Genomic DNA, 25,276 nt, shown 5'->3' on the forward strand with positions numbered 1-25,276 from the left:
GGCCATGCTGTGGCGGCGTCCCATATAAAGTGGAGGAAGATAGGCACAGATGTTAGCCCAGGGCCAGTCTTCCTCAGCAAAAAGAGGAGGATTGGCATGGGTGTTAGCTCAGGGCTGATCTTCCACACACAAAAAAAGAACTCTTGAACAAAGCAAGCTCTCCAAAACCTAAGCAGGCACTTCACAAATGGGGGAGCTCCCCACCTCTGGAACTGACAAAGTGGAGGCTGACTGAGCACCTGGAAGGGAGGTGGCAGCCAAGGAGCACAGGTGTCTACCTGGACACAAGGTGGGTAGGGAAGGCCATCAAGGCTCCTTCTGGCCCCAGGATTCTCAGAATCTCTATCCATCCAAGCTCGTCTCTAGAAAACTCTTCCATATCAGTTTTCCTACATTGTGGCTGGTACCTAGTTGGTATTTAATAAATATTTGTGACGTGAGGCACTTGATGGTAGGGATGCTCACACTTGTGTATTTTTGCTTCATGAAAAATTGTTACTTAAAATAGGTTAATCCTCAACAATTTTCTCTGTCCTCCAAAGTACATTCTAAGAATAGTTTTGTCCAAGAATTTTCTTTTATCTCCAGTAAGCTGAAGACCCAAGAAGTACTGTTGAATATCTGATGGCCCACGTTCTTACTGGTAAAACTATTCTAATAGAACTAGGGCAATTCAAACACTGTCAATTTGGAACTCTAGTTAATGGAAACGTATTGAGGGGAAAATACTGTTTGGTTGATTTGTATTTGTGCTGTTACTAATTAAGCACAGTAGAAGAAAAAAAGTTTGCTTAAACCATTGAAACGTAATTATTTACAGCTATCTTTTATATCTACAGCAAACATGCCTTTTTAAATATAAAACTAGGGTATGTGTCAGGAGAAGTAGATGGATTCTGGTCTCATTCACCTGAATATTGGGGACCAGAGATTTCCCCCGCTGGGGCGTGGGAGGATCCTGCTTTATGGCTATTCAAATGGATTTTTTTCAAAAAGGCCAACACTCTAGCACTCTTTATCCAAATAATTAACCAAGCTCACCTCAGAGGGTTCTGGGCACCTTGTGGGAATGCTGCCCTTCCTAGATAAGGGGAGGAACCCTCAGCGTGGGGAAGAGGAGGTTTTGGAGGAATGCTCTAGAGTGTCTCCTGGACATGAATGTCTCCAGAATGTATGCGAAAGGCGTTTTATAAACTGTAAAGCACCGTATGAATGTTAGGTGACTAACCTGTGACTGCACGTCAGGATCCCTGGGTTCCCAGAAGCCCTCAACTTCTACCACGGGTGAAGCTCTGTAGCTTCGGGCACCAGATGAACTTAAAAGCACGTGCAGGCATTTTGAAGACCCAGGAATTCTAGAACGCATCCTGAATACTGCGGTCCTAAACTTCTGTGCCAAGTTGTTCAAGCGGCTCCCAGGTGGGGCAGAAAGATTACGGATGGTGGTGTTCGCCCGCGTGTGAGATTTCTACGTCCCCCTGGGCAACTCTGAGTCCACCTCTAGCGCGAGAGGAGGGGGCCTAGGGTCGCGGGAGGCGGGGACGGACGCGCGACCCCTGGACACAGGGAAGTTGCGACCCGGAGAGGCAGCCCCTCCCACTCGATCTCCCACCCAGAGGGGACCCAGGCTCCCGGCGGCGCCTTCCTTGCGGACAGGGACCGGAGCCCCGCGGGGGCGACACTGCGCGGGCCCTCCCCGCGGCGAGCGCGCCAGGTGCACAGGTGTGGCCCGGGCGCCAGGTACAGTCAGCATTCGCGCCAGGCCCGCTCCCTCCCGCGCGCCACCCTGCCTACCTGCGTGTACAGCTCGGCCACCGCCATGGGCGAGAGGGGCCGGCGCAGCTCGAGGGCCGCGGCGGTGCGAGGCTCCGGGTCCGGCCTGCGGCTCCGAAGCCCCGGGCAGCAAGCTGTCGGCGCGGACGGCGCGTCAATCAGCGCTGGGCCATCTCGCGGGAGAAGTTCTCCAGCGATCGCCTAACTTTCCCGAGGGCTGGCGGCTCCGGGAGAAGAGCGTCGCGGATTGGTCCATCCCGGCCCAGCTTGGCGAGGCCTCGCTGCCATTGGCTGGGGCGGTGGCTGCGGGCAGGGCACGACCCTCCTCCCGGCAAGTTCTCGGCGGTCAAGTAGGTCCACCTGGCGCGGGGGCTGAGCGATTGGCCGAGCACAGCCACCGTGGGGCTTCGCTGGCTCTCGGAGGCAGCAAACAGGTGTGTTCTGACGCGTTCCCGGCCCGAGTTCTAGCTCCCTTAGGTCGCAGCGTGTTTACTGGAAAGAGCAGAGGATATGACCATGTCCCTAGAAAACCTAAGAAAATCAACAAACTACTAGAACCTGTTCAGCCAGGTGGCCATATTCAAAATCAAATATAAAAATGAAAAATTTTCCTTTATATGAGCAACAACCATTTAGAAAATATGATATAAAGATAGAAAATAAGATATTTACAATATCAACGAAAATATGAAGTGTCCAGAGATTAACAAAAATGTACTTGGCCTTTGTGGAGAAAGTGTTTAAATTTCTCTTCAAAGGCATAAAAGAAGGCCTGAATAAATGGGGAGACATACCATTTTCATGGATGGGAATATTTAATATTGTACAGATGTTAACTGTACCCAAATTAATGTAGAAACCTAACATAATTGGAATCAAAATCCTAGCAGGACTTTTGGAGAATTGTAAAATGAGTTTATTTTTTATATGAAATAAAAATCCATGTATAAATAAGACAATTCTCAAAACAAAGAACAAAGAGGGGAGATTTGCCCCACCATGTATTAAGCCATAGCCATTAAAACAGTGTGATACTAGCATGCAAATGGATAAATGAGGAATGGAACAGAATGGAGTCCACCAATAGGGCCCTACATTATATGGTGGCCTTGAGGACCAGTGGGCGAAAGAAAAGATTATTTAGTAGATAGGCCCATTATGTGGGATAAAAATAAAAGCGAATCCATGGCAAACACTACATCCAAAAATAAACTCCAGATGGATTCATGATGACAACTTAAAAGTAAAACCAGGAAATTATTAGGAAAAACTGAGGGATAATATCTCTTAAACGTTGGGTTAGGAAAGAATGTCTTAAGATAAAAGCACAACCATAGAAGGAAAAAATGATGGATTTGAGGTCATCAAAATGAAAGATTTCTGTTCAGTGAAGAACACCATTCACAAAAAGAGGCAACAGAGTAGGAAATGTATTTGCAATGTAAACAACCAACAAATGATTAATATCTATAATATTAATCTAGAATATATAAAACTACTGTAAATCGGTTAAAGAAAAGATAGGAAGTCCAATTTTTAAAAATTGGAAATTGACAGGAAATTAATAGACAGTTTGCATGTTGGGACACTCAAACGACTGATTAGCATATAAAGAGATGTCAACTTTATTAGTGATCAGAGAAATACAAGTGAAAACAACGAGCTATCACTTTACCCATCAGATTGGCAAAAATATGTAGGTTGGACAACAACAAATGCTGCCCGGGACGTGAGAAAGTAAGAACTATTTTGCTCCCACAGCTGGTGGGAACTAGACTGATACTGCCATTCTAGAGAGCAATTTGAGAATATCTAGTGAAAATAAGTTTAGGCAGAAAAATTCTCACACAGAGACAGTGAAGTAGATGTTCATCACAACACAGTTATATATCAAAGTTGGAAACACTTAAATATCCATCAGTAGGGGAATGAATTAGTACAATAGTATATACATACAATGTACAACTCTACAGCTGCTAGTAGGAATGGACATGTTCTACCTGTATCACTCAGACATAGAAAACAATGTTGAGTAGATGTCTAGCACAAGTCTTTATATATATTTAAAAACGAAAAAAACTGCAATACTGTGTATTGTTCATGGATACAAGTTATGCAAATAAAAATGTGGATGATAAATTACAAAGGCATCCATTAAATATGCAAAAATGATTGGGGATAAAGAAAAAAGGGGATTCTCCCCCAAATTTAAAAGGGCCTGGCACTGACCAAGAGTGATAGGTGTCACAAAAAGAAGATTAGGGTAAATTCAATTTTGGGCACCTATTGTCCAAAATAATAACATAAAGAAAAAGAAAAGATGTAAAGTGGGTAGGGACAGTTGCCTGGTTGCTCAGAGTCAAGAAGGGAATCTAAAGGTCTAACTGCTTTTTCTTTAAATAAAATTTTTATTGAAGAATAAGATTATATACAGAAAAGTACACAAATAATAAGTGTACAGCTCACTGTATTCTTACACCTGGAACACATCAACACACCCAAGTAACCACCACCCAGATCCAGACAGAACATTTCCAACATCTCCAAACCTTCTGTGTCCCTTCAAGTCATTACCCCTCAAAGATAACCACTGTTATGACTTCTGTCACCATAGGTTACTTTTGCCTGTTTTGGATGTTTTTATAAATGGAATCATGTGAGCAACTTTTTTGCCTCTGGCTTTTTACATGACATTTATCCATGCTGTTGCATGTAGCCATAGTGTGATATTTTTTGTTCCTGTGTAGTATTCCATTGTATAAATATTCTACAGTTTATTTATTCATTCTCCTATCGATAAATATTTGGTTGTTTCAGTTTGTGGCTCTTATGAATAATGCTGCTATGAACATTTTTATATGGGTCTTTTGATACACAGATATATGCATTTCTGTTACATATATAAAAGGAGCAGAATTGCTGGATCATAAGGTATGCAGTGTTCAACTTTAGTAGATATTGCTAAAGAGTTTTAAAAAATTATATCAATTTCTATTTGTATCATCAGTGTATGAGAGTTTCAGTTGCTTAATATCCTCACTAACACATGACCTCAGTTTTTAGATGTTAGCCCCTCTGATGAGTGTGTTGTGATATCTCCTTGTGGTATCAATTTGCATTTCCATGGTAACTTTTTTTTTTTTTTTATAGTAAGGAAGATCAGCCCTGTGCTAACATCTGCCAATCCTCCTCTTTTTTTGCTGAGGAAGACTGGCCCTGGGCTAACATCTATGCCCATCTTCCTCCACTTTATATGGGACGCCGCCACAGCATGGCTTGCCAAGCGGTGCGTCGGTTTGCGCTCGGGATCCGAACCGGCGAACCCCGGGCTGCCAGCAGCGGAGCGCATGCACTTAACGGCTTCCGCCACCGGGCCGGCCTACCATGGTAACTATTTATTGACCACTTTGGTATTCTCTTTTGTGAAATGTCTGTTCAAGTCTTTAGTCTATTTGAACTGCTATTTAAACAGATTTTCAGCCAGTTCTATTTTCAGTGCTATGCCACTTTCGGTGTTACTTGCTGCCTCTGAGTCCTATTCTGGAGATTTTCAGAGTTCTGTCATGTGACCTGGATTACTTTGGGGCTCCCTACTCTGCCAGTTTAGATTTCAGCCTTCTTGGGTCATGAAAGTAAATGACGCTTGTCTGACTCCTCTTCCATTCTCTTTCTCTTACTGAGTTTATCATTTATTGGAGCTTCTGGAGGAAGGGGAGGTAAATACAAGCATTAAATCCATCTTTCTTTATATATTTTGGTCACAAATCATCAATCCTTTACCGGATATGTGATTTGCAAATATTTTCTCCCACCGTGGATTGTCTTTTCATTTTCTTCACGATGTCCTTTGCAGCGCAAACTTTTAAATCTTAATGAAGCCAGTTTATCAATTCCTTTTCTTTTATGGATCATGCTTTTGATGTTGTATCTAAGAAGTCTTTGCCTAGCTTAAAATCACAAAGATTTTCTTCTAGAAGTTTTGTAAGTTTAGCTCTTACATTTAGGACTATGAACTTTTTTTTTTTTTTTTTTTAAGATTTTATTTATTTTATTTTTTTCCCCCCAAAGCCCCAGTAGATAGTTGTATGTCATAGCTGCACATCCTTCTAGTTGCTGTATGTGGGACTCGGCCTCAGGATGGACGGAGAAGTGGTGCCTCGATGCACGCCTGGGATCAGAACCCGGGCCTCCAGCATCGCAGCGCGCGCACTTAACCACCAAGCCACAGGGCCGGCCCAGGACTATGAACTTTTTTGGATTAATTTTTGCGTGTGCTATTGAGGTAAGGGTCTAAATTAATTTTTTATTTTTTTTTACATTTGGATATTCAATTGTTCCAGCATCATTTATTGAAAAGAATTGAACTGAATTGCCTTGGCAGCCTGGTCAAAAATCAATTGACCATAATTTCTGGATGTTAGGTTCTGTTCTGTTGATTTTTATGTCAATACTTAGGTCAGTACCATACCTGTCTTGAGTACTGTGGCTACATGGTAAGCTTTGAAATTGGAAAGTGTAATTCTTCCAACTTTGTTTTTCTTTTTCAAAATTGTTTTGACTATTCTGAATCCTTTGCATTTTCATATAAATTTTAGTTTCAGCTTGTTAATTTCTACTAAAACTCGTACTGAGATTTTGATAGGGACTGTGTTGAATCTATAGATCAATTTGGGGAGAATTGCCATCTTAACAGTACCAAGTCTTCTAACTCATGGAATGCCTCTCTGTTTAGATCTTTAATTTCTCTCAGCAATGTTTTGTAGTTTTTAGGGTACAAGTCTTGCACTTCTTTTATTATATTGATTCCTAGGCATATTATTTTTTTTGATGTTAATATGAATGTTTTCTTAATTTCATTTTCAGATTGTTTATTGCCAGTATATAGAAATATAATTGATTTTTGTATATTGATCTTCTATCTTGTGACCTTTTCTGGATTAGTTTATTTAGTTCTAGTAATTTTTTTTGTGGATTCCTTAGGATTTTTCACATACAAGGTTATGTCCCTTGGAAATAAATACATTTTTACTTTTTTCTTTTCAATCTGGGTGCCTTTAATCTTTTTTCTTTGGTGCCTTATTACATTGGCTAGAACCACCAGCACAATGTTAAATAGCAGTGGTAAGAACAAATAGACATCCTTGCCTTGGTCCCAATCTTAGGGGAAAATCATTCAGGCTGAAGAAGTTCCTCCTATTCCTAGTTTGGTATGAGATTTAAAAAAAAATTCTTGGGCCGGCTCCGTGGCTTGGCGGTTAAGTGCGCGCGCTCTGATGCTGGCGGCCCGGGTTCGGATCCCGGGAGCGCCCCGAGGCACCACTTCTCCATCCAACGCGAGGCCGAGTCCCACGTACAGCAACTAGAAGGATGTGAACCTATGACATACAACTATCTACTGGGGCTTTGGGGGGAAAAAACTGAATAAATAAAATCTTTAAAAAAAAAAAAAAAATTCTTGAATAAATGTTGGATTTCGTTAAATGCTTTTTCTGTATCTCTTGAGGTGATTGTGTGGGTTTTGTTCTCTATACTTTTGATATGTTATATTACATTGATTGATTTTTGAATATTAAACCAACTTTGCATGGCTAGGATAAATTCCACTTGGTCATGGTGTATAATCCTCTTTATGTGTTGCTGGATTCAGTTTGTAATGTTATGGAATGAATTTTGCATCTATCTTCATGAGGGATATTGGTCTGTAGTTTTCTTGTGATGTATTTTGTCTGGCTTTGATATCAGGGTAATGCTGGCCTCATAGAATGAGTCAGAAAGTACTCTCTCCTCTATTTTATGAAAGAGTTTGTAAAGAGTTGGTATTATTTCTTCTTTAAATAGTTGATACAAGTTACCAATAAAGCCATCTGGGCTGGGCTTTTCTTTATGATAAGATTTTAAATTACTCATTTTTTTTTCACTTGTTATAAGTCTGTTCAGAGATTTATATCTTATTGAGTCAGTATTCATAATTTTTGCCTTTCTAAGAATTTGTCCATTTCATTTAAGTTGTCTAATTTGCTGGCATAAAGTCATTCGTGGTATTCTATTATAATCCTTTTCATTTCTGTAGGATCTCTGTAGCGGGCCAGGACTAGGGTGAGACATGAGAAGCCTAGGGTACAAAATTCGAGGCACCCACTCTCAGGTGTTGACCCTGTATTTGGGTGCCCCTGAGAGTAAGTGCCTCCTTAAATTTTGCCTCCTTAAATTTTGCCTCCTAAGTGCCTGTTTGCCTTATCCTAGTCTTGGCCCTGCTCAGGAATGATGTTCCCTCTTTCATTCCTGATTTTGGTAATTTATATCTTTTCTCTTTTGTGTAGTCAATCTGGATAAAATTTTGTCAATTTTATTAATCTTTTCATTGGTTTCATTGATTTTCTTTTGTTTTTCTGTTTTCCATTTCATTGATTCCCCTCTAATCTTTATTATTTCCTTCCCTCTGCTTGCTTTGGGGTTAGTTTACTTTTTCCCTCTAGGTTCTTAAGGTAAAATCTTAAGTTATTGATTGGAGACATGTCCTCTTTTCTAATAAAAACATTTAAAGCTTTCAGTTTCCTTCTATGACCTGCTTTGGTTACATCCCAAAACATTTTTGTTTTCTTTTAGTTCAAAATATTTTCTAATTTCTTTTGTGATTTCTTCTTTGTTATCTGGAGGTGTCTTATTTAATTTCCAAGTATTTGGGGATTTTGAAAATTTCTTTCATTTGTTGATTTCTAATTTAATCCATTCTCTGCTGTGGTCAGAGAACATGCTTTGTGTGATTTCAATACTTTTAAATGTACTAAGACTTATTTTCTTGTCTTGCCTATGATTTATCCTGGAGAATGATCTGTATATACTTGAAAAAATATGGATTGTGCTGTTGTAGGGTAGAGTGTTCGCTAAATGTCAGACCAAATTGGTTGATAGTGTTTTCAAGTCTATATTCTTGCTGATTTTCTGTCTAGTTGTTCTATTGAGAATGGATATTGACGACTCCAACTATTATGCTTGAGTTGTCAATTTCTCTTTTCCATTTTGTCAAATTTTGCTTTGTGTATCTTAGGGCTCTGTTAGGTATGTACAGATTTTTTTTTAAACAAGGGCTCAGGCTAGGCTTCTTTCTTTCTCACATAGAAGATGGGCAGAGGGGCATGTTGGGGCTCCGTTCCAGACCACTTGACCACATCTAGCAGCAAAAGAGCCTGGGAAATGTACTTTTGGGCTGAAAGAAGGGAAAATGGAAAGAAGGGAAAATGGAAAGAAGGGAAAAAGGAGCAATCTCTAACTGCCTCTCTTTGGGAAACCCTGGGCAAGTTGGGGAGTGGGCAGACACCGCAAGGGAATCATGGTGGAATGGGAACCGAGAAATAACACTCACTGAGATCTAGATCTGGTGAGGAATAACTCGCATCAAGATCTGGGCCAGGCTCCCTACCGAGAGTGTCTGTGGATCTAAATGCAGCACCACTGGGCTCAGCTACTGTCCCCATTTCTTTTTTCTCCTTCCACCACCAACTGCCTGCTACTCTTCATTTACCCAGTATACATTTACAATTGTTATATATTCCCAATAAATTGACTCTTTTATCATCATGAAATGTCCTTTTTCTGTAGAAATTTTTCTTGTCTTAAAGTCTATTTTGTCAGATATTAATATCACCACTCTAGCTCTCTTATGGTTACTGTTTTTATGGTATATCTTTTTCTCTCCTTTTTTTTTTTCCAACCTATATGTGTTTTGAATCTAAAGTGTGTCTCTTGGGGCCGGCCCGGTGGCGCAAGTGGTTAAGTGCGCGCGCTCCGCTGCGACGGCCCGGGGTTCGCTGGTTCGGATCCCGGGCGTGCACCGACGCACTGCTTGGCAAGCCATGCTGTGGCGGTGTCCCATATAAAGTGGAGGAAGATGGGCACAGATGTTAGCCCAGGGCCGTCTTCCTCAGCAAAAAAAGAGGAGGATTGGCGGATGTTAGCACAGGGCTGAGCTCCTCACAAAAAAAAAAAATAATAAAGTGTGTCTCTTATAGATAGCATATAGTTGGGTCTTGTATTTTTTTTTAATCCAGTCTGACAGTCTCTGCCTTCTGATTGAAGCATTTAGTCCATTCACATTTAATGTAACCATTGATATGGTTGGATTTATGACTGTCATTTGTTGTTTTCTACATGGCTTATGTCTTTTTTTTGTTCCTCTTTCTCCTTTACTGACATTTTTGGTGATAGTCTTTCTTTCTTTTCTTTTTTTTAGTGCACCATTTTAATTCTCACCTTTTAAAACAAAACAACTACATTTCTTGACTTAATTTTTAGTAGTTCCTCTAAGGATTAAAGTATGCATCTTAACTCATCACATATACTTCAGATTAATAGTGTGTGACTTTCCTACTGCTGCTGTAACAAAGTATCACAAACTGGGTATTCTGTCACAGTTCTGAGAGCACAACTGTTAGTGCTGGATGTGGGGTTTTACTGCACTCTGCTCCAAATCAAGTGAGCCCCTCCTATGGCAAAGCTGCTGGTTTTCACAGCTTGCCCTACTCTGGTAGAACTACTATGCCAACTGAGCTGGGGGAGGGGAGGATGATGGGGGCAGGCCCACCAAGAATGTCAGACTCTCATTGTTCTTACTCAGAGTTCAGTGGTTTTTCATGGCTAACCACTACTAATTTGTTTATGCTCTTGGTCAATTTACAGAGCCCTAAAGTTGTTGTTTTTGACACTTTGTCCAGTGTTGTCCTTGCTTTTTTGAGGAGGAATTTGCTGAGCTCCTCAGTCTGCCATACCAGAAGCAAAAGTTTACTCTTTAAAAAAATAGATTTATTGAGATATAATTCTCATACCATACACTTCACCCATTTAAAGTATACAACTCAGTGGTTTTTTAGTATATTCACAGATATGTTAAACTATCACCATAGTCAATTTTAAAACATTTTCATTACCTCAAAAAGAAACTCCATGCCCTTTAGTTATTGCTCCCTATCCCTTCCTTCCCCCTCACTCACCCCCATTCCTCTTAGCCCTAAGCAACCACTAATTTACTATATGTCATCTCTCTTTTTTTCTTAGTTAGCCTGGCTAGAGGCTTATCAATTTTATTGATTTTTTCAAAGAACAAGCTTTTGGTTTCATTGATTTTCTCTATTGATTTCCTGTCCTCGGTTTCATTGATTTCTGCTCTAATTTTTATTTTTTTTTTCTTCTGCTTACTTTGCATTTAATTTTCTTTTCTTAGTTTCCTAAAGTGGAAGCTTAGATTATTGATTTTAGGTCTTTCTTCTTTTCTAATATATGCATTCAATGCTATAAATTTCCCTCTAAGTACTACTTTCACTGCATCCCACAAATTTTGATGTTGTATTTTCATTTACTTCAAAATATTTTAAAATTTCTCTTGAGATTTCTTCTTTGACCCATGTGCTATTTAGAAGTGTGTTGTTTAATCTCTAAGTATTTTGGGATTTTCCAGCTATTTTTCTGTCATTGATTTCTAGTTTAATGCTATTGTCACCTGAGAGCATACATTATATGATTTCTATTCTTTTAAATTTTAAAGGTGTGTTTTATAGCCCAGAATGTGGTCTATGTTGGTGTATGTTCCATGTTCCATGTGCTGTGGGTTTATTCATAAGACATCAACAAAAATCCTTTATATCCATAACTTTATTTGAACAATTTTCTATAATAGCTAGGAGAGTATAGCATTAATGATGCACATTTACTAAGTACAACATTAGACAACTACAAATTTAGAGCGGAAATGTCAACCTGATTTGTTTTGGTTTTCATCTTAGCACTAGGTGATATCTAGTGAAAACCCATGTTTCAAAGGCTGTTGTTGATATGAGGTGAATTATTAACTTATTTTTAAAAATTTCACGTGAGATATGCTGGGATGGGTTCAGTTAAAACTAGAGTTGGTTGGTAATGCCTTTCACTTCTCACTACTTCTGCTTCCTTTTTAATGGATGAATATTCTATCTAAGAACTTTTCAAAGATTAACTATATCATGTTTTTCTATGTAGATCAAGGTAGAACTCCTTTTCTAGATCCAACAATGAAAAATATTTGGAAAACTGCAATGTTCCATTTCATTGTAGTTAAAAGCCATATCCATTTAACAGTAAATTAACAAAGTTAATAATTAAAATACAACTTGTTAAATGTCGTGATCTCATTTCTGTGCAACACTGTTAGAGCAATTTAAATTTTCCAAGGACACAAAAAAGTCAACGTTACTTCAGGATTCCACAAAAATACATAACAAGGAATCGTAAATTACAGCACACATATCCACATCGAAGGGAAAAATTCACCATTTGTTGGAAAAAATTAAATGGCTCAAGTGATTTAGAGAGCCTGAAATGTAGGCTAAAATTTTATAACATATGGTAACAATAAGATATTTGAAACTGTTGACTTCGAAAAATGCATGAAAATGTACTAACCTACCAGGCATTGAATTATACATACCAGTTTCAATTCAACAAACATTTTTCTTTCAAATATTTCAAGCAATGTTACAATATTAAGGAAATGTTAGTCATTTTCAGACATTTTATGAATCTAATAACACCCATTAAATTAAGCTAATGAATGTTTTATTTAGCTAGACCAAATTATAAAATAAAAAAATGTATAAAATGCATTTTGGCAGATATTTTACATAGTACTTTTCAGTTCCTGACCTACTGAGAAATCTACTGTAACTCCAAGTTTACTTAATTTACGGTAATACAATGGATTAGAATTTACAGCACTCTTTCCTGTTTTCACTCAATCTTTTACAGTACAGGGTTCTTAAAAAAATTTTTTAAAGACTGTCCATGAAATATTTTACTGTTGTACCCTTTACTTTTATTAAGAAAAGTTCAGTGGAAAAGAAGCCACTTAAGTATTACCAAGAATCTAACTTATCTCTGTATTTCCTCCATATGTTCATTTGCTTACTTGTGACACAGAGCCCCCCAAACTCAGGAAGACTCTCTAGGCCCACATTTCACTGCCTCTGAGATCACTGCTGCCTCAGAGTTCTAATACCTGTTTGGAAATAACAGAAAAAAAAGGAAGGAGAAGTAACAGGAAGGAGAGGGTCATGCAGGAAGGGGAGAAAGGAATTGATGGTTGGAGGCCACACCCAACCAGAACCCTCACAAAACCTTGAGAAACAGGGCAGATATCCTCTCCAGGCAAGATGTCCTCTTGCAAAGGAAAAGTTCCAGAGAACTTAAGGCAGCTCTAGGAGGGAAGGGAGCAGGGGTTAAGGCGGCCCTCATGGCACAGCCTGAGCAGAAATTACAATGCACTTACCCATGAACAGAGGCCACAGCAATACACAGCCTCTCTAGCATGCATGCACACAACACACTCCTAGCTCCAAAGTAAACACCGGCAGCATGCACACACTGTAATGTTCAAACACACACTGACTTGTGTATGGCCTGCCTAGGGGACAGCCCGCAGAAGGGACCCGGGGGTTGGTCTGCAGCTGCAAGATCTCTGCAGGCTGCACAGCTCACCTAGTGGCTCTCACAGCGACTGTGAGGGGTGTCTGTTTTGACCTTCCTCTTAACTTAAGGAGGCTTTCACTGCTTCCCATCAGGCTGAGACAGCCTGCTACTAATTAATGACCTAAACATAGAGCACTGCACCCTCCAGGGAGCACTGATTCATTACAAAAGTCAAACCTAGTCATAGCGGGTGACTATGACAAAGAGAAAACCACCGGGCTCTGGGCGCTTCCTCTCGTAGCACCGAGAACTGGGTACTGGGCACTTGCTCAGTCCCCACATGCCAGTTGCCAACTCTGATAAGGAAAAAGCTCTCCTTTTGCTGACCTGGGACACCCCACGAGCACTAGGAGGAACAGAAGGGAACCTCACGACTTTTTAAAGTCTCCTGCCTGGGATCTGCCCTCACTGTCACTGCTGCCTGGGGAAAAGCTGCAGGCTGGAGGCCTGGCGACCTCAGGCCAGTCACTGACCTTGTCTCTCAAATTATTATCACAAACGATTGTAGGAGCTCCCCTTTCTACCTCCCAGTACTGCTGAAGGGAAGCAGAGCCAGACGCAAGGGACTGTTTCTGCACTGCTTTCAACAGGAGAGTTTGAGGGTCACACACTAACTTTTGCTTTCTGTTTTATCCTGAACAGTTAAAGTTACCCCGAGGAGCCTTGATTATGCCTCCTGGGGAACTCTACAAACTAGTGACTGTGTGTGTGCATGTGTGTGTGTGAGAGAGAGAGAGAATATGTGTGAGGACTTAGGGCAGCAGCCAGGGCCCCTTTACCTAGCATTACCAGGAAAGTAATTTCTCACAACAGTGACTATACTGAAATCCTAATAAAGTCTTTTTATAGCCTCCCCCACTGTGTTATTGAAAGATTTGATCTATTTTACACATACTCATCCAGAAAGTCAACTCTCAATTATCCACTGAAATGAAGGAAATAAAGCAAATCCTACAGACTGATTCAAACCCCCAAATCTCCTGTCAGTTGGCTTTGTAATATATATTTTTGTACCTTTGCACTTGACAAAAGAAGTGGCAGGTACATGGGGAATTTTCAAAATTTCCAATGGAATCATGAAGCTATACTTCATGGATCTTATCCCATATTTATCTTCCCCTTCTTTATAGATACTCTCAGGCAGATCAAAGCCTTAACCTAAGAAAAGCTACAAGAAGGGAAATTGCTTCTAATTTTTCAGCTTTGCATTCCACAGTGTGAGCTGAGTCTGTATGTACGGTGAGTGGGGAGGAGACTATTGAGAAGGGGCTATTGAGAAAATGACCTGTTGTTCTTGCAAGATCTTTCTTTGAATTCCTATTGTGTGTCAGAGAGGAATTATGAAAAAGCAAATTCATGATCATGTTAAAGAATGTACTGCAGAGAAGTGAGAATAACAAGACTTGTGCAAAGACTGGCACAAGGTAAGCCACCAGGCAGCCAGTGGGGGCAACTGAGGACTGACTCCATCCGCTGCCTTCAGCGCAGTCAGGGCCATGGGATCTATGGTTCAGCTGAGGGAAGGGGGAGAGAGAACAGATAAATGGGGAGGTGGAAGGCTGCTGGAGGTGTGTTTGAAGCTGAGTGACAAAGTGTGGGTGGACAGTGGGAAGGTGAGCAGTCCTCAAAGTGGCCAAAGGATACCCAATACTGTTGCATCCTCAAGAAAGTCAGACACACGTCATTTATCAGGTCTTGGGGTTCCCTGGTTGTAAGGTATTCTTGGTATGACTAAAGATCTTCAGACTGCTAAGAGAAGTTAATTCAGATCCCCACCTGGGGTTCTGGGTAGGCCTTGGAGGAAGTTGGAGCCCTGGAATAGCATAATCTTTGTGTGGCCATCCCTGAACAGGAGAGACTCTGGCCTAGTTTGTGCAACAGAGGCTCCAGCACTTGATAGCAGAAAGACAGGAGACAGGAGAGAGAGAAAGGCCCAGACCAGAGACGCTTCAGGAGACAGCTGTCTGGGGCTAAGATCAAGGGCTGCGGTGGCCGTGGGAGCTACAGTGTGATCTTGATGTCCTGACAAGATTCAGGGTGTGTGTGGGACAAGCTACACAGGACTAAGCTAGGGAGGGCCTGGGAGGATTTTGGGGTCTGAGATGAACAGCCTGTACCACGGTGGGGTTTTTTTTAGCAACACCCCCTCCCCCCACCCTAAGCCAAGTCCCATCTATGCTCTTAGACTCTGACAGATTCAGTACTAACCAAATGGTTGTAAGAGTTCATTGAAAACCACACTGACAACCAGGGAAAACTGAGAGAATCTGATTGAATTAGTAGTATTTTTGGTTGGTTTTGCAAATAAATAAATGTATCCAAGCTGAATACAGCTGTATATGATTCAATAAAAATTACTTAAACTAATTAACTTTCTAAATGCATGTATGTAAATCATGTACATTTAAGAAAGCTTATAGCCACACAAACTTGTGATTTTATATTTTATTAATCCCTCAGAATTAACAGGCACCAAACACTGATCTTTCCTTCAGAGGGTGCACTTACTGAGTAACTGCAGCTCGTTTCTCTAGGATCCAAGTACTGAGAGAAGTTTAGACATGGAAGGGACCTTAAGAATCAGTTGTCCAACCCTTTTACTGTATAAATGAGGAATTTGAAGCCCAAATAAGTTGACTGTTTATCTTTTAATAATAATCTTTATCACTGACTTGAAACTGTTTGATTTCCATTAATAATATTGCACATATTTTAATAAGATGTCATTTTTTATAGACTAATAGTTAAATTATATAAATCTATGATTGTAATTCAGATCCAGAGTTTCTAATGAAAGCTAAGAACTTGCTTTTGCACAACTTGAAAGATTTATTGTATAAGATTTCTAGAAAAATGGAGAATATGTTTAATCAGAATTTCAGAATGAAAACTTATAGAATCTGGGTCTTACTGAACCAAATCCTCTGTAAAATTCAGCAATCTTCTTAAATTCTTATACAAATCTTAAAAGTATTTCTAATATGATGCTTTTTAACGTATCTAGTGGTACTGAGAACATTTATACAAGTTGTAAAGCCTAAAAAAACAGAATCATAATTATTTCCTATACACCTTCTTTTGCATAACTTATAGGATAATCAAGTTTCAACACCTGAGTCATGAATATTCTGACAATCCTCTCTAGATAGTGACTGAGATTAATTCTTAATAAATTAAGAAGAAAGAAAACCTGTCAAGGTTGAAAATATGCACTGCAGGCAACAGATCTGGGAACTAAAAATAAGTCACTTCACAAAACACTGTCCCCTGATGTGACAGCCACCCAGGGAAAACTAATGAGCACATCGATGTCACACACCCTGAATAAATAATGACACCAACAAGAGCCACTTTGTCTAATCCTACCCCTAAATGTCAAGCATTTTGTCATATTACTACATGACTTCCCAGTGTCTGCTACTTGTGCAGGAGAATCTGTAGATATTTGCACATACTCCAGTTAAAACTGTGATCAGATTGAATTGTAAACAGAGTTGATAAAAGAGAAGCTTATTGTTGTAGTGCCTAATAAGAATACCGCTTACATTTTAAAGAACACGATATGTAGCAGCAATTTAAAATGCTCGGTAAACTACAGTACAAATGGACTTCTATGCTATACAGCAAACCAACATTCTCTTAATATCCCTATATCATAGTGACACATATAAGGAAGTTACTTGACCAATTACTTTACATATTGCCAGTTTATTTCTTTGATCCAGTTTGACAATATCAGCATAACTGAGTCCTAAACTGATCTGATATGTACTCCGCGGGGATCTCTCTTTCCATTCTTCTGGTTAGTGCAGAGGAGGTTCTTTGTTGGTGCCTTCCTAATAACAGCTCATATCTGGAATTTATGTTTTTTACACTATTTAGATGCTGGGATCTGAAGACACATTTTTTTCCTTCCTTCTGTCATTCACCTGCATGTAAACTCGGGATACTTAACTGATCAAGGATGAGCGTTGCTATACAGGTAACACAGCACAAAGGAACTATCTTTCTTTCCAAGGCGTTGCAAGTATTCTAGGGAGATTTCCAGTTAATAACCCCTTGTTTAGGAGATAATCAGTACTTTCTCTTTAAAAATGTGTTTTCAGTAGCTCACTGGAAATAATGGGTTCTTATTTCAGGCAAGAGATGTATGGTCACTGTTTGCCTTGACATCACTTTCAGACCCGTGATATGAATCCCAGGCCCAGGCTGGCTGGAATCTGGATGGTTTCCAGCGCGAGGGAGGATGGGTTAAAAGGAAAGGTGACAGGAAAGATGTGTTTAGCATCCATGAGCAGCTGAGGAGAGTCTTTCCTGTCTCGTAAACGCATCTGGGAAGATTAAAAAACAAAAAAACCAGAGCATCAGTTCTTTGAATCTATAAAGATTTTTTTTCTGCCAAAAATTCTACCAAAAAGTCTGCAACTAATGAAGAATGTTTCACTTCATTTTTCTAATAAGCTGTTATCAAAAAAGTTAATGCACTATAAAAATAAAATAAAACAATATAATAAGAAAAACCCATTATTCTTCAATAAATTGTAAAATTTCCATTCAAATGACTGTGTTGGTGAATCAAAGACAAAGTCTGGGAGATCTTACCTGTATAGTACGAATAAATGATACAGAGACTCTTTCTTCAAACTCATTAACTGGAGTATACAAATTTAACACTTTGACAATCTGTGAGAAATGAAATGATCAAAGTTTTCAGCATATTATCAAATATACACTGGTGCTTATAATCTGGAAAACTAGAAGGATCTGTGCATATGGTTTTCAGTTCTACTCAGGGCCGGGCTGGGAAAAGAGGGGAGAGGGAGCTGGTCTGTAGGCACATTTACCTTATTATTTGAATTTTTACAATAAGAATGTATTAATTTAATATTTTTACATTTTAAGAAGCAATATAAATTTGGAAAAACATCCAAACTGTACAAAAGAACACATGAAAAGTGAAAGTGCCCCCACTCCTATCCTCCAGTCTCCCAAAGTGGCAGTTGTTAACAGTGTCCTGAGTATCTTTCTAGCTACTTTCTATACATGTTCTATGTATAATCTATGTAAGATTTCTATGTTATGAGATATGTGATGAACATTAAGAAAGTCCAAGAGTCAGCATAGAAATAACTGGGCAAAAGAAAAAGGGCATGTTTATGCCTATGCCTTGCCTGATGCTGTGGAAAGTGTCCTCAAATGCCCTTCCCGTCTTCTCACTTCCTTCAATTCAATGCCCAGCGTAATGAGACCTTCCCTGAACACAGTCAGCTACTGCCCCTCAGCACTTCCTTTAGACATCTTACTATAGAACTTACTAGAACTCTTATGGTAGAATCAGCTGGGTACATCTGTCTTCCCTACTAAACTGGAAGTTCCTTTTTAGGCAGGGATTGTTCCTAATTTATTGAAGTATCTCCCCCAGTAACAAGTATGGTGCCTTGAGATAGGAAGTCAATTGGTCATTTATTGAACTGAAGGAACAAGAATTATCTGTCTTAAAATAGAGAAGTCTAAAGAATCATTCAATTATCAAATAATATGGAAAATTCTTCTGCGGAATACAAGCTCCACGGTATGTACACCCCGTGAGCAGGGACTTGGTTTTGTTCGTGGCATATCTCAGTGCCTGGAACATTACGCAGGACACTGTAGACACTCAATGAATATCTCCTGACTCTTGAATGTGGATGACTGTGACCAGCACTGAAGTGTATTACTTCCTTCAAGACCTATATAGACATATATCTTCTCTGACACTGAGGAAGTCAGCTCAGAGACAACAGCAATAGCTAGAAGACCTCTTTACTTCCCTAAATATCACCCTTGATGAGTGTTAAATTATTTCATAATAGGGAACGTTGCTTTACCTGGGCAGTAGTTAATGCATTGCACATGGAACAAATGGCTTCTGCATCATCATCTGTTTTCTTTTTCACTTGCAAAAGCTGAGCAGCCTGGATGAGAGGTTCCAGAGTTTCTTTAGCCCCACTGTTCATCAGATTCTTGTCACGCAGCCATTCTTCCAGCTGACTGACATTGTACCTATGCCAAAAAAAGAGAGAGAATGCAAATTTACAGAATGTTGTCATAAATGTCTTAATTTTTTATGTGTGGCTTTGTCACAAATTTTGGTTAAAATGACAGGCAGTATTTTTGTTCAATTTTCTTAAATTTATCAGCTGTGCTTAAAAATTTATCATTATAAATAGTCATGAGGCTTATAATTATAATTATATAAGAGTAAATGACTAGAGAATATAATTATCTTTAATGGAAGACAGAAATATAGCCCTTATAACAAAAGTTATGAAATAAGACTTGCTAAAAGACAAAACAGAACACATAATATGGAACAGCTGACCAGAAAACACCTTCTAGCTTTTCTTACAACTTCAGAGGTAAGAGTCAACCACCTTCTTAGTACTCTCTCTTCCTTAAGTCAACCCCCGGTCAGTGAACTGGATGACAAGATCCCCTCACGTGGACATTGTGCTCCAGCCCTCTTTAGGGAAGAGCCCAGGTGATGGAGATAGCGGCCTGAGGAAACTCAGGGAAGGAAGGAGAGAAGGGCAAGTGGGGGCCATTGGAAGAGACAAAACCCCAAATATACAGAGACACAGAAACTACACAGATGCTGAGCTTTCAAGAGGTGGTCAACCAAGTGACAGTAGTTCTCAAACTAAAATGAGGAAAATGGACACACAATCAGAACTTAGTAATCAGGCAAATAGGAGATACGATATTATGACTGGTGCTTCACATGTGTAAACAAAGCTTATAGAGAAGCAAATTCTGATACCTGAGTGGAAGGCATTGTCTTAACATTAACTACAATGGATGTTGGTCAGAATGGAAAATTTGAAAAGAATGCTAAGGTTTCCTGTGATTGAGTAACTAAAGACTTTATAGGAGAAATCCTTTTTTTTCCTCTTGGTGAATAGTCTGTTTTAAAATAAATTATTTGCAAAAGAAATCAATTACTTTATGATAATGAGGTTATGCTGAGGAGAAGTTGCGTATAAAATTGCACGTAGATTTTCTTAAAATATAAAGGGGCATATTTCAAATGTTAGTATAAGATCTATTAGACATGTTCTTGTTGCCATAGGTACAAAAAGGTATTTTGTCAAAATAAATTTCTAAGAACAATCAAACATTAGAAATTTTCATTACAATTTGATATTTTATTATTGTACAATTAAAACACACAAAAGGAGAGGAAGCAGCTATTTCATCTTTATGTATTTTTCATCAACTCTCCACTCCCTCACACGAGTTCTCGCCACAGTGGAGCAGGGCTCCTAACGAGCAGCGAGTAGAACGTGCTGAAAGGCCCAGCCAGGAGCAGCAACCAATGCAAGCGGAGGAGTCCAGCCAGGCAGGAGGGAGTGGCTCCACGCCGGGTCTTCCCCTGCTGCGTGGCCAGTGGCAGCAGACCTCAGGTGGACTGACCTCGAACCTCATCCCCCCTGGCAGGCTGGCTGGGCAGTGAGCAGAGGCCACTGCAGGTGTTGGTGTTTGCTCACCTGATCTGCATGCCTTTACTCCAGGAGCACATATCCTTCCGCAGGAGGAGGTTGTTCAGGGTGATGGCCCCCACGATGTAGAACATCTGCTTGACCACCTGCTTGATTAGTTCGGGATCCATGCCGTGCTGACACATGACCGAGTGGAAGGAGTTGAGCTGCCGGAGGATGGAGTCCAGCGTGTAGGTGCCCTCGTCGGCGATACTGGAGGTTCGCTTTCTTAGCCCTGTGGGCTTCACCCCTGACACGCCCTGAATGGTCTCATGCTCCAGCATGCCGGAGACTGCAGGAGTAGTTCAAGTGTTAGAAGAGAAGATCTGGAAAGAAACTTGTTTCATGTGCACACACACACACACTCACACATACACACATTCAACTTAGGAAAATTATCTGAGCACCAAAATAGAGGGAAAAAGAACTTCACAAAAAAGGGATTCTGGATTTTAAACTTTAATGAAGGAATAATTCTTAAATACAAAAATTAACCAAGAAATTAAGAAATCTTAATGGTGTATTTTCTATTTATTTATTTATTTTTTTCCCCAAAGCCCCAGTAGATAGTTGTATGTCATAGCTGCACATCCTTCTAGTTGCTGTATGTGGGACGCGGCCTCAGCATGGCTGGAGAAGCAGTGGTGCATCGGTGCACACCCGGGATCTGAACCCAGGCCGCCAGCAGCGGAGCACGCACACTTGACCGCTAAGCCACGGGGCCGGCCCTAATGGTGTATTTTCTAAAATATGAAACAGTAGCCTTGTAATAGGATAAGCGCGTGGTATCTTGGGAGGGTTTCTGAGAGAGAGGTAGGTAGCAGTTAGGGAGAAGATAAGCATTCTCCAGTGCCATCTGGGCCCCAGCAGCAAACAAATCAAGTAGCAAGAAAGGCAGGAGTCTGGGCAGGTCTTGGAGACAACTTGGGTGGGGGCAGTTGTGTGCGGCTGGAGAGCTGGGCCCATCCTTGTCCTGAGCTTCCCACAACAGCGGGAGACCCCGGGCTAGCCTCCGCCTCCCAAGACTCAGTCTTCTCATCTGGGGCACTGCTCCCTCCATTGTGCTCTCGTAGCATTTGGCTTACGCCTCCTCTAGGATGGTTTTGGGATGCCCTCTCCCTGAACTGGGAGCCCCTTGACAGCAGGCGCCATGCCTGATTCATTTTTATCTCTCCTAGTACTAAACTCAGCTTCCACAGAACCTCATGCTGACTCAAAACGTAGGTTGTTGTTAAGTCACTGGGAGGTGGGGGTAGTGGTTTAAAGTGGGACATCTTAGAGGCAAACTTCTTGTTTAGCCAATAAAAACAGGCAAAAATAGAAGAGAGGTTGGCTGAAGCTGACCTTTGCATCTGTTACCTCTTGCACTGTAGCTGACCTAGGCTGCTTTAAATTCATGACCTTTCAGGGAACAACTGAAGAAATCACTGCCATCTCCCACGGCTTCCTCAGCCATTTGTGTTTCTAGTTGTTTAATTGTGGGCCTATGATAGAAAATGGAATACTATGAGCCCATAGAAGGGAAATGAAGAAGTAGTGGAAATGTGGAAAACATATGGGCGGGGAAAGAAAAAGTAGCTGGGAGTGGCCTTAAGAGGCTGCTGACAATTTGCCTGAGGATTACAGAGTTTGGTAACTTAAAAAAAAGTTTATCTTAATTTAGTGCATTCAAAATTAGCAGCCTGCAGTTTGTACATGCCTCCTAATTCCTACCTACTTCACACATGCTACACATTCCAAAGGAATATAGGTAGCACGATACATAAATAAACACCCAGAATGACTGCACACATAAAGAGACGTGCACAGAATCACACACTTAGCTGAATACTAGAATGTAGAATATAGAATACTATATCTGAATATATAGAAACACACACACAAACACACATACCAGTCACTCATCCAATAAGAAACTGTTACTTTAAACCAAATTGCCTTTAACAATTCCCTAGGGGCAATGAGATGTACAACTCTGTATGGAATGCCTGAGACCTTTTCTTGTTGCCATGGCACCCTCCAGACCATTTTACTGTAGCCTATTAGGCAAAGCACAACCCCTCCCCAGCCTCCTTAGTTTTAGATGGAATAGTGTAGTAGTGTCCTAGACCAAAGTTTTAAGTGTTTTTGAAAACTGGACGAGGCATGAGGTCTATCGCTGGGTATAAAGCATAACCCAATCTTGAGAGAGAGGCATTAAGCATTGGGGAGGAAATCAAGATACTGCTGTTTCGATCATGTGGAAGCAGTGATTTTGGTGTATCCCAGTTAGTCATGGCTAACATCCCATGTTCTAGCATTCCTCAGCTAATTTTAGAACTGAGTCTTACTACTTTATGTTCTCTGTATGAATACGTGACCCGAAACATGTGCCAGGCGTGGTCATCTACTGGTGGGCACATGAGGTAGGCAGACCTCCACGTCAGCAATGCCCTGGCCTTACCAATCATTGGCTGAAGGATGTTCTCTAACACCCGCACAAGCTGCTGGTAGATCTGAATGGCCAAGTCACTTAGCACCTGCCGGTACTCAGCCAGGTCAAAATTTGTGAGACAGTGTTCATTCTGGCGAGATGTGTTGTGTTTCATAAAGCCCTAGAAATGCAAAGTTAATGATATACATGAAATAAAATGTCTCTTCTGTTTAACAATCTTGTTTTAATCAGCATCCTCATACTCTCTTTTCCTCTTTCCAAAGAGTTTCCATCCATCCCACACATAAATGCCAGGATAATCATTCTCAAATGCTGTGTGTTTCCATCACATCCCCCTTCCACTTCTTACTAGCTTTTGAATAATAACAAAACTTGGCAACCTAGCATTTAAGCCTTTCCAATAGCAATGTCAATGCAACAAGATGGGGGAACTTAATCTGAAAAAAAATTAATGAGAGTTTTCACTCATGAAACAGGAGGTTTACTGCCAAACACTAAATTATCTAAAGTACTAATCTCTTAACTTCAGTTCATTAAATATAGTCCTACTTAGAAATATTGCATCCAAAGGGCATACTTAATCTTCTTAATATAGACCAATTTCTGCAGAGACTGGTGAATAAATTAAAAATTTCCCTTTATTAAATTTCATGGTATCCATACATGATTTTCAGTCTGAGCTTAGAATGGAATCTTTTGGTGGTATTTGTTAAAATGGAAAGCCATCTGTACAGGGAGGTACTTTGTCAGACAACGCCTGACAAAGGCAATTTTCTACTTGGTGGATTCTGCCCACAGTCAAGCATCTGCCTCCCGACAACCTACTTAACAACATGGTCTATAAGTGGGGCTCCTCTGGGGGATTCTGGTCTGTCAGTCCCACCTCCTCTGCGACCACGTCTTGCTCATATTTGTATCTCCCATCATTTGCCAGGACAGTCCCCCACCTCTGGCCTCCGAGTGCTCAGAAAGTGTTCCTGCTCAGCTTCTCTGCCTGCTCTCCCAGCAAAGGACGGGGAGGCACGGAGAGCAGTGGTTAGGGGCACAGACTCTCGGAGGTGGGCAGACCCAGAATCCCAGCTCTGCTCCTTATGGCTGAGAGGACTTGGGCAAATTGATGAACTTCACTGAGCTTCAGGTTCCTCATCTGTGAAACTGGGTTATACCTCCTGCCTCACACAGATGTTGTAAGAATGAAATAACAATGTAGAGTAAGTGCTGTCTGATACATAGTAAGCAGCCTTTAATAAATAGTAATTATTAATATATTACATAATTTTGAAATATGAAGTCTATCAAACAACTGATGAACATGTCACTACAAATGTAAAACAGATTTTTCGACAAATCTAAAGAGATATATCTTAACTTACTTACCTTTCATGTATTATGGCAAAGCCAAAATTGATTAATTTCTTTAAATAGTTCAATATTCCTACATCAGCCCTTGAAAAGCCCACTTCCACATATATTGACAAAAAGTTTCATTGCTGGTAACTGCTCAATGACCAATGCTCATTTTATTTCTGCTGTGCTTTCTCAAAATACAGGCTCTCAGAGGGAAGAAACTGTCACTCCCCAAATCACTGTTTAGTAAATAATGAACATCAAACAAAGCTATGAACTTCCAAGCCACCTCTGAATTCAGGTTTCTAAATTAACAAATGGTTAAACATTTTGTGTTTTAAAATTTTTCCTTAAAAAGGTCAGAGACAGTATAGCAAGCTGGTTTTATAATCAAGGTTTTCTCACCTCTTCTCCACTGTACTGCTTCAAACAGTGCAAAAATCGGCATGTGTTAGAGAGCCAGAAGGAGACAGTTTCAAAATCATCACCTCTTTTCTGAAAGAGAAAATTAGTCTAAATTCGCTTTTTCCTTAGGGAAATAACAACCTGAAAAAACCTGAACAGATACCAGAAGGCCCATTTCTTTCAGTTAACTATTATAAATAATTATAAAAATAAATCACACTGCAATTATAAAGTCTTACATCACTGCTAGAGAATTTCAACTACTTGGTACATTGGTTGGTTGTTACTTTGCTTGGCATCCATTTTC

The 25,276-nt window shown here is 40.2% G+C and overlaps 2 protein-coding genes across 6 annotated transcripts in view; both read right to left on the reverse strand.

Annotated features, from left to right (window-relative positions):
* The window catches only part of MYO5C (myosin VC), a 91,842-nt gene extending 89,894 nt beyond the window's left edge, over positions 1-1,948 (reverse strand). Inside the window, exon 1 of the mRNA XM_014780727.2 lies at positions 1,795-1,948. Within this exon, the coding sequence (XP_014636213.2) occupies positions 1,795-1,821 (27 nt within the window). The 5' untranslated portion in view covers positions 1,822-1,948. The remainder of the gene's footprint in view (positions 1-1,794) is intronic.
* Positions 1,949-16,075: 14,127 nt separating this feature from the next.
* The window catches only part of MYO5A (myosin VA), a 187,860-nt gene continuing 178,659 nt past the window's right edge, over positions 16,076-25,276 (reverse strand). For all 5 annotated transcript variants that reach the window (XM_087427353.1, XM_087427348.1, XM_087427339.1 and 2 more), the window contains 6 exons: positions 24,970-25,059; positions 23,227-23,377; positions 20,793-21,075; positions 19,134-19,308; positions 17,869-17,949; positions 16,076-17,597 (listed from right to left, as the gene is read on the reverse strand). In XM_087427353.1, coding sequence (XP_087283479.1) covers positions 17,445-17,597; positions 17,869-17,949; positions 19,134-19,308; positions 20,793-21,075; positions 23,227-23,377; positions 24,970-25,059 — 933 coding nt within the window. In that variant the 3' untranslated portion in view covers positions 16,076-17,444. The remainder of the gene's footprint in view (positions 17,598-17,868; positions 17,950-19,133; positions 19,309-20,792; positions 21,076-23,226; positions 23,378-24,969; positions 25,060-25,276) is intronic.

This window comes from Ceratotherium simum, chromosome 3 (assembly GCF_057802395.1).
Source record: "Ceratotherium simum simum isolate JZ-2026a chromosome 3, ASM5780239v1, whole genome shotgun sequence".
Lineage (NCBI taxonomy): Eukaryota > Metazoa > Chordata > Mammalia > Perissodactyla > Rhinocerotidae > Ceratotherium > Ceratotherium simum.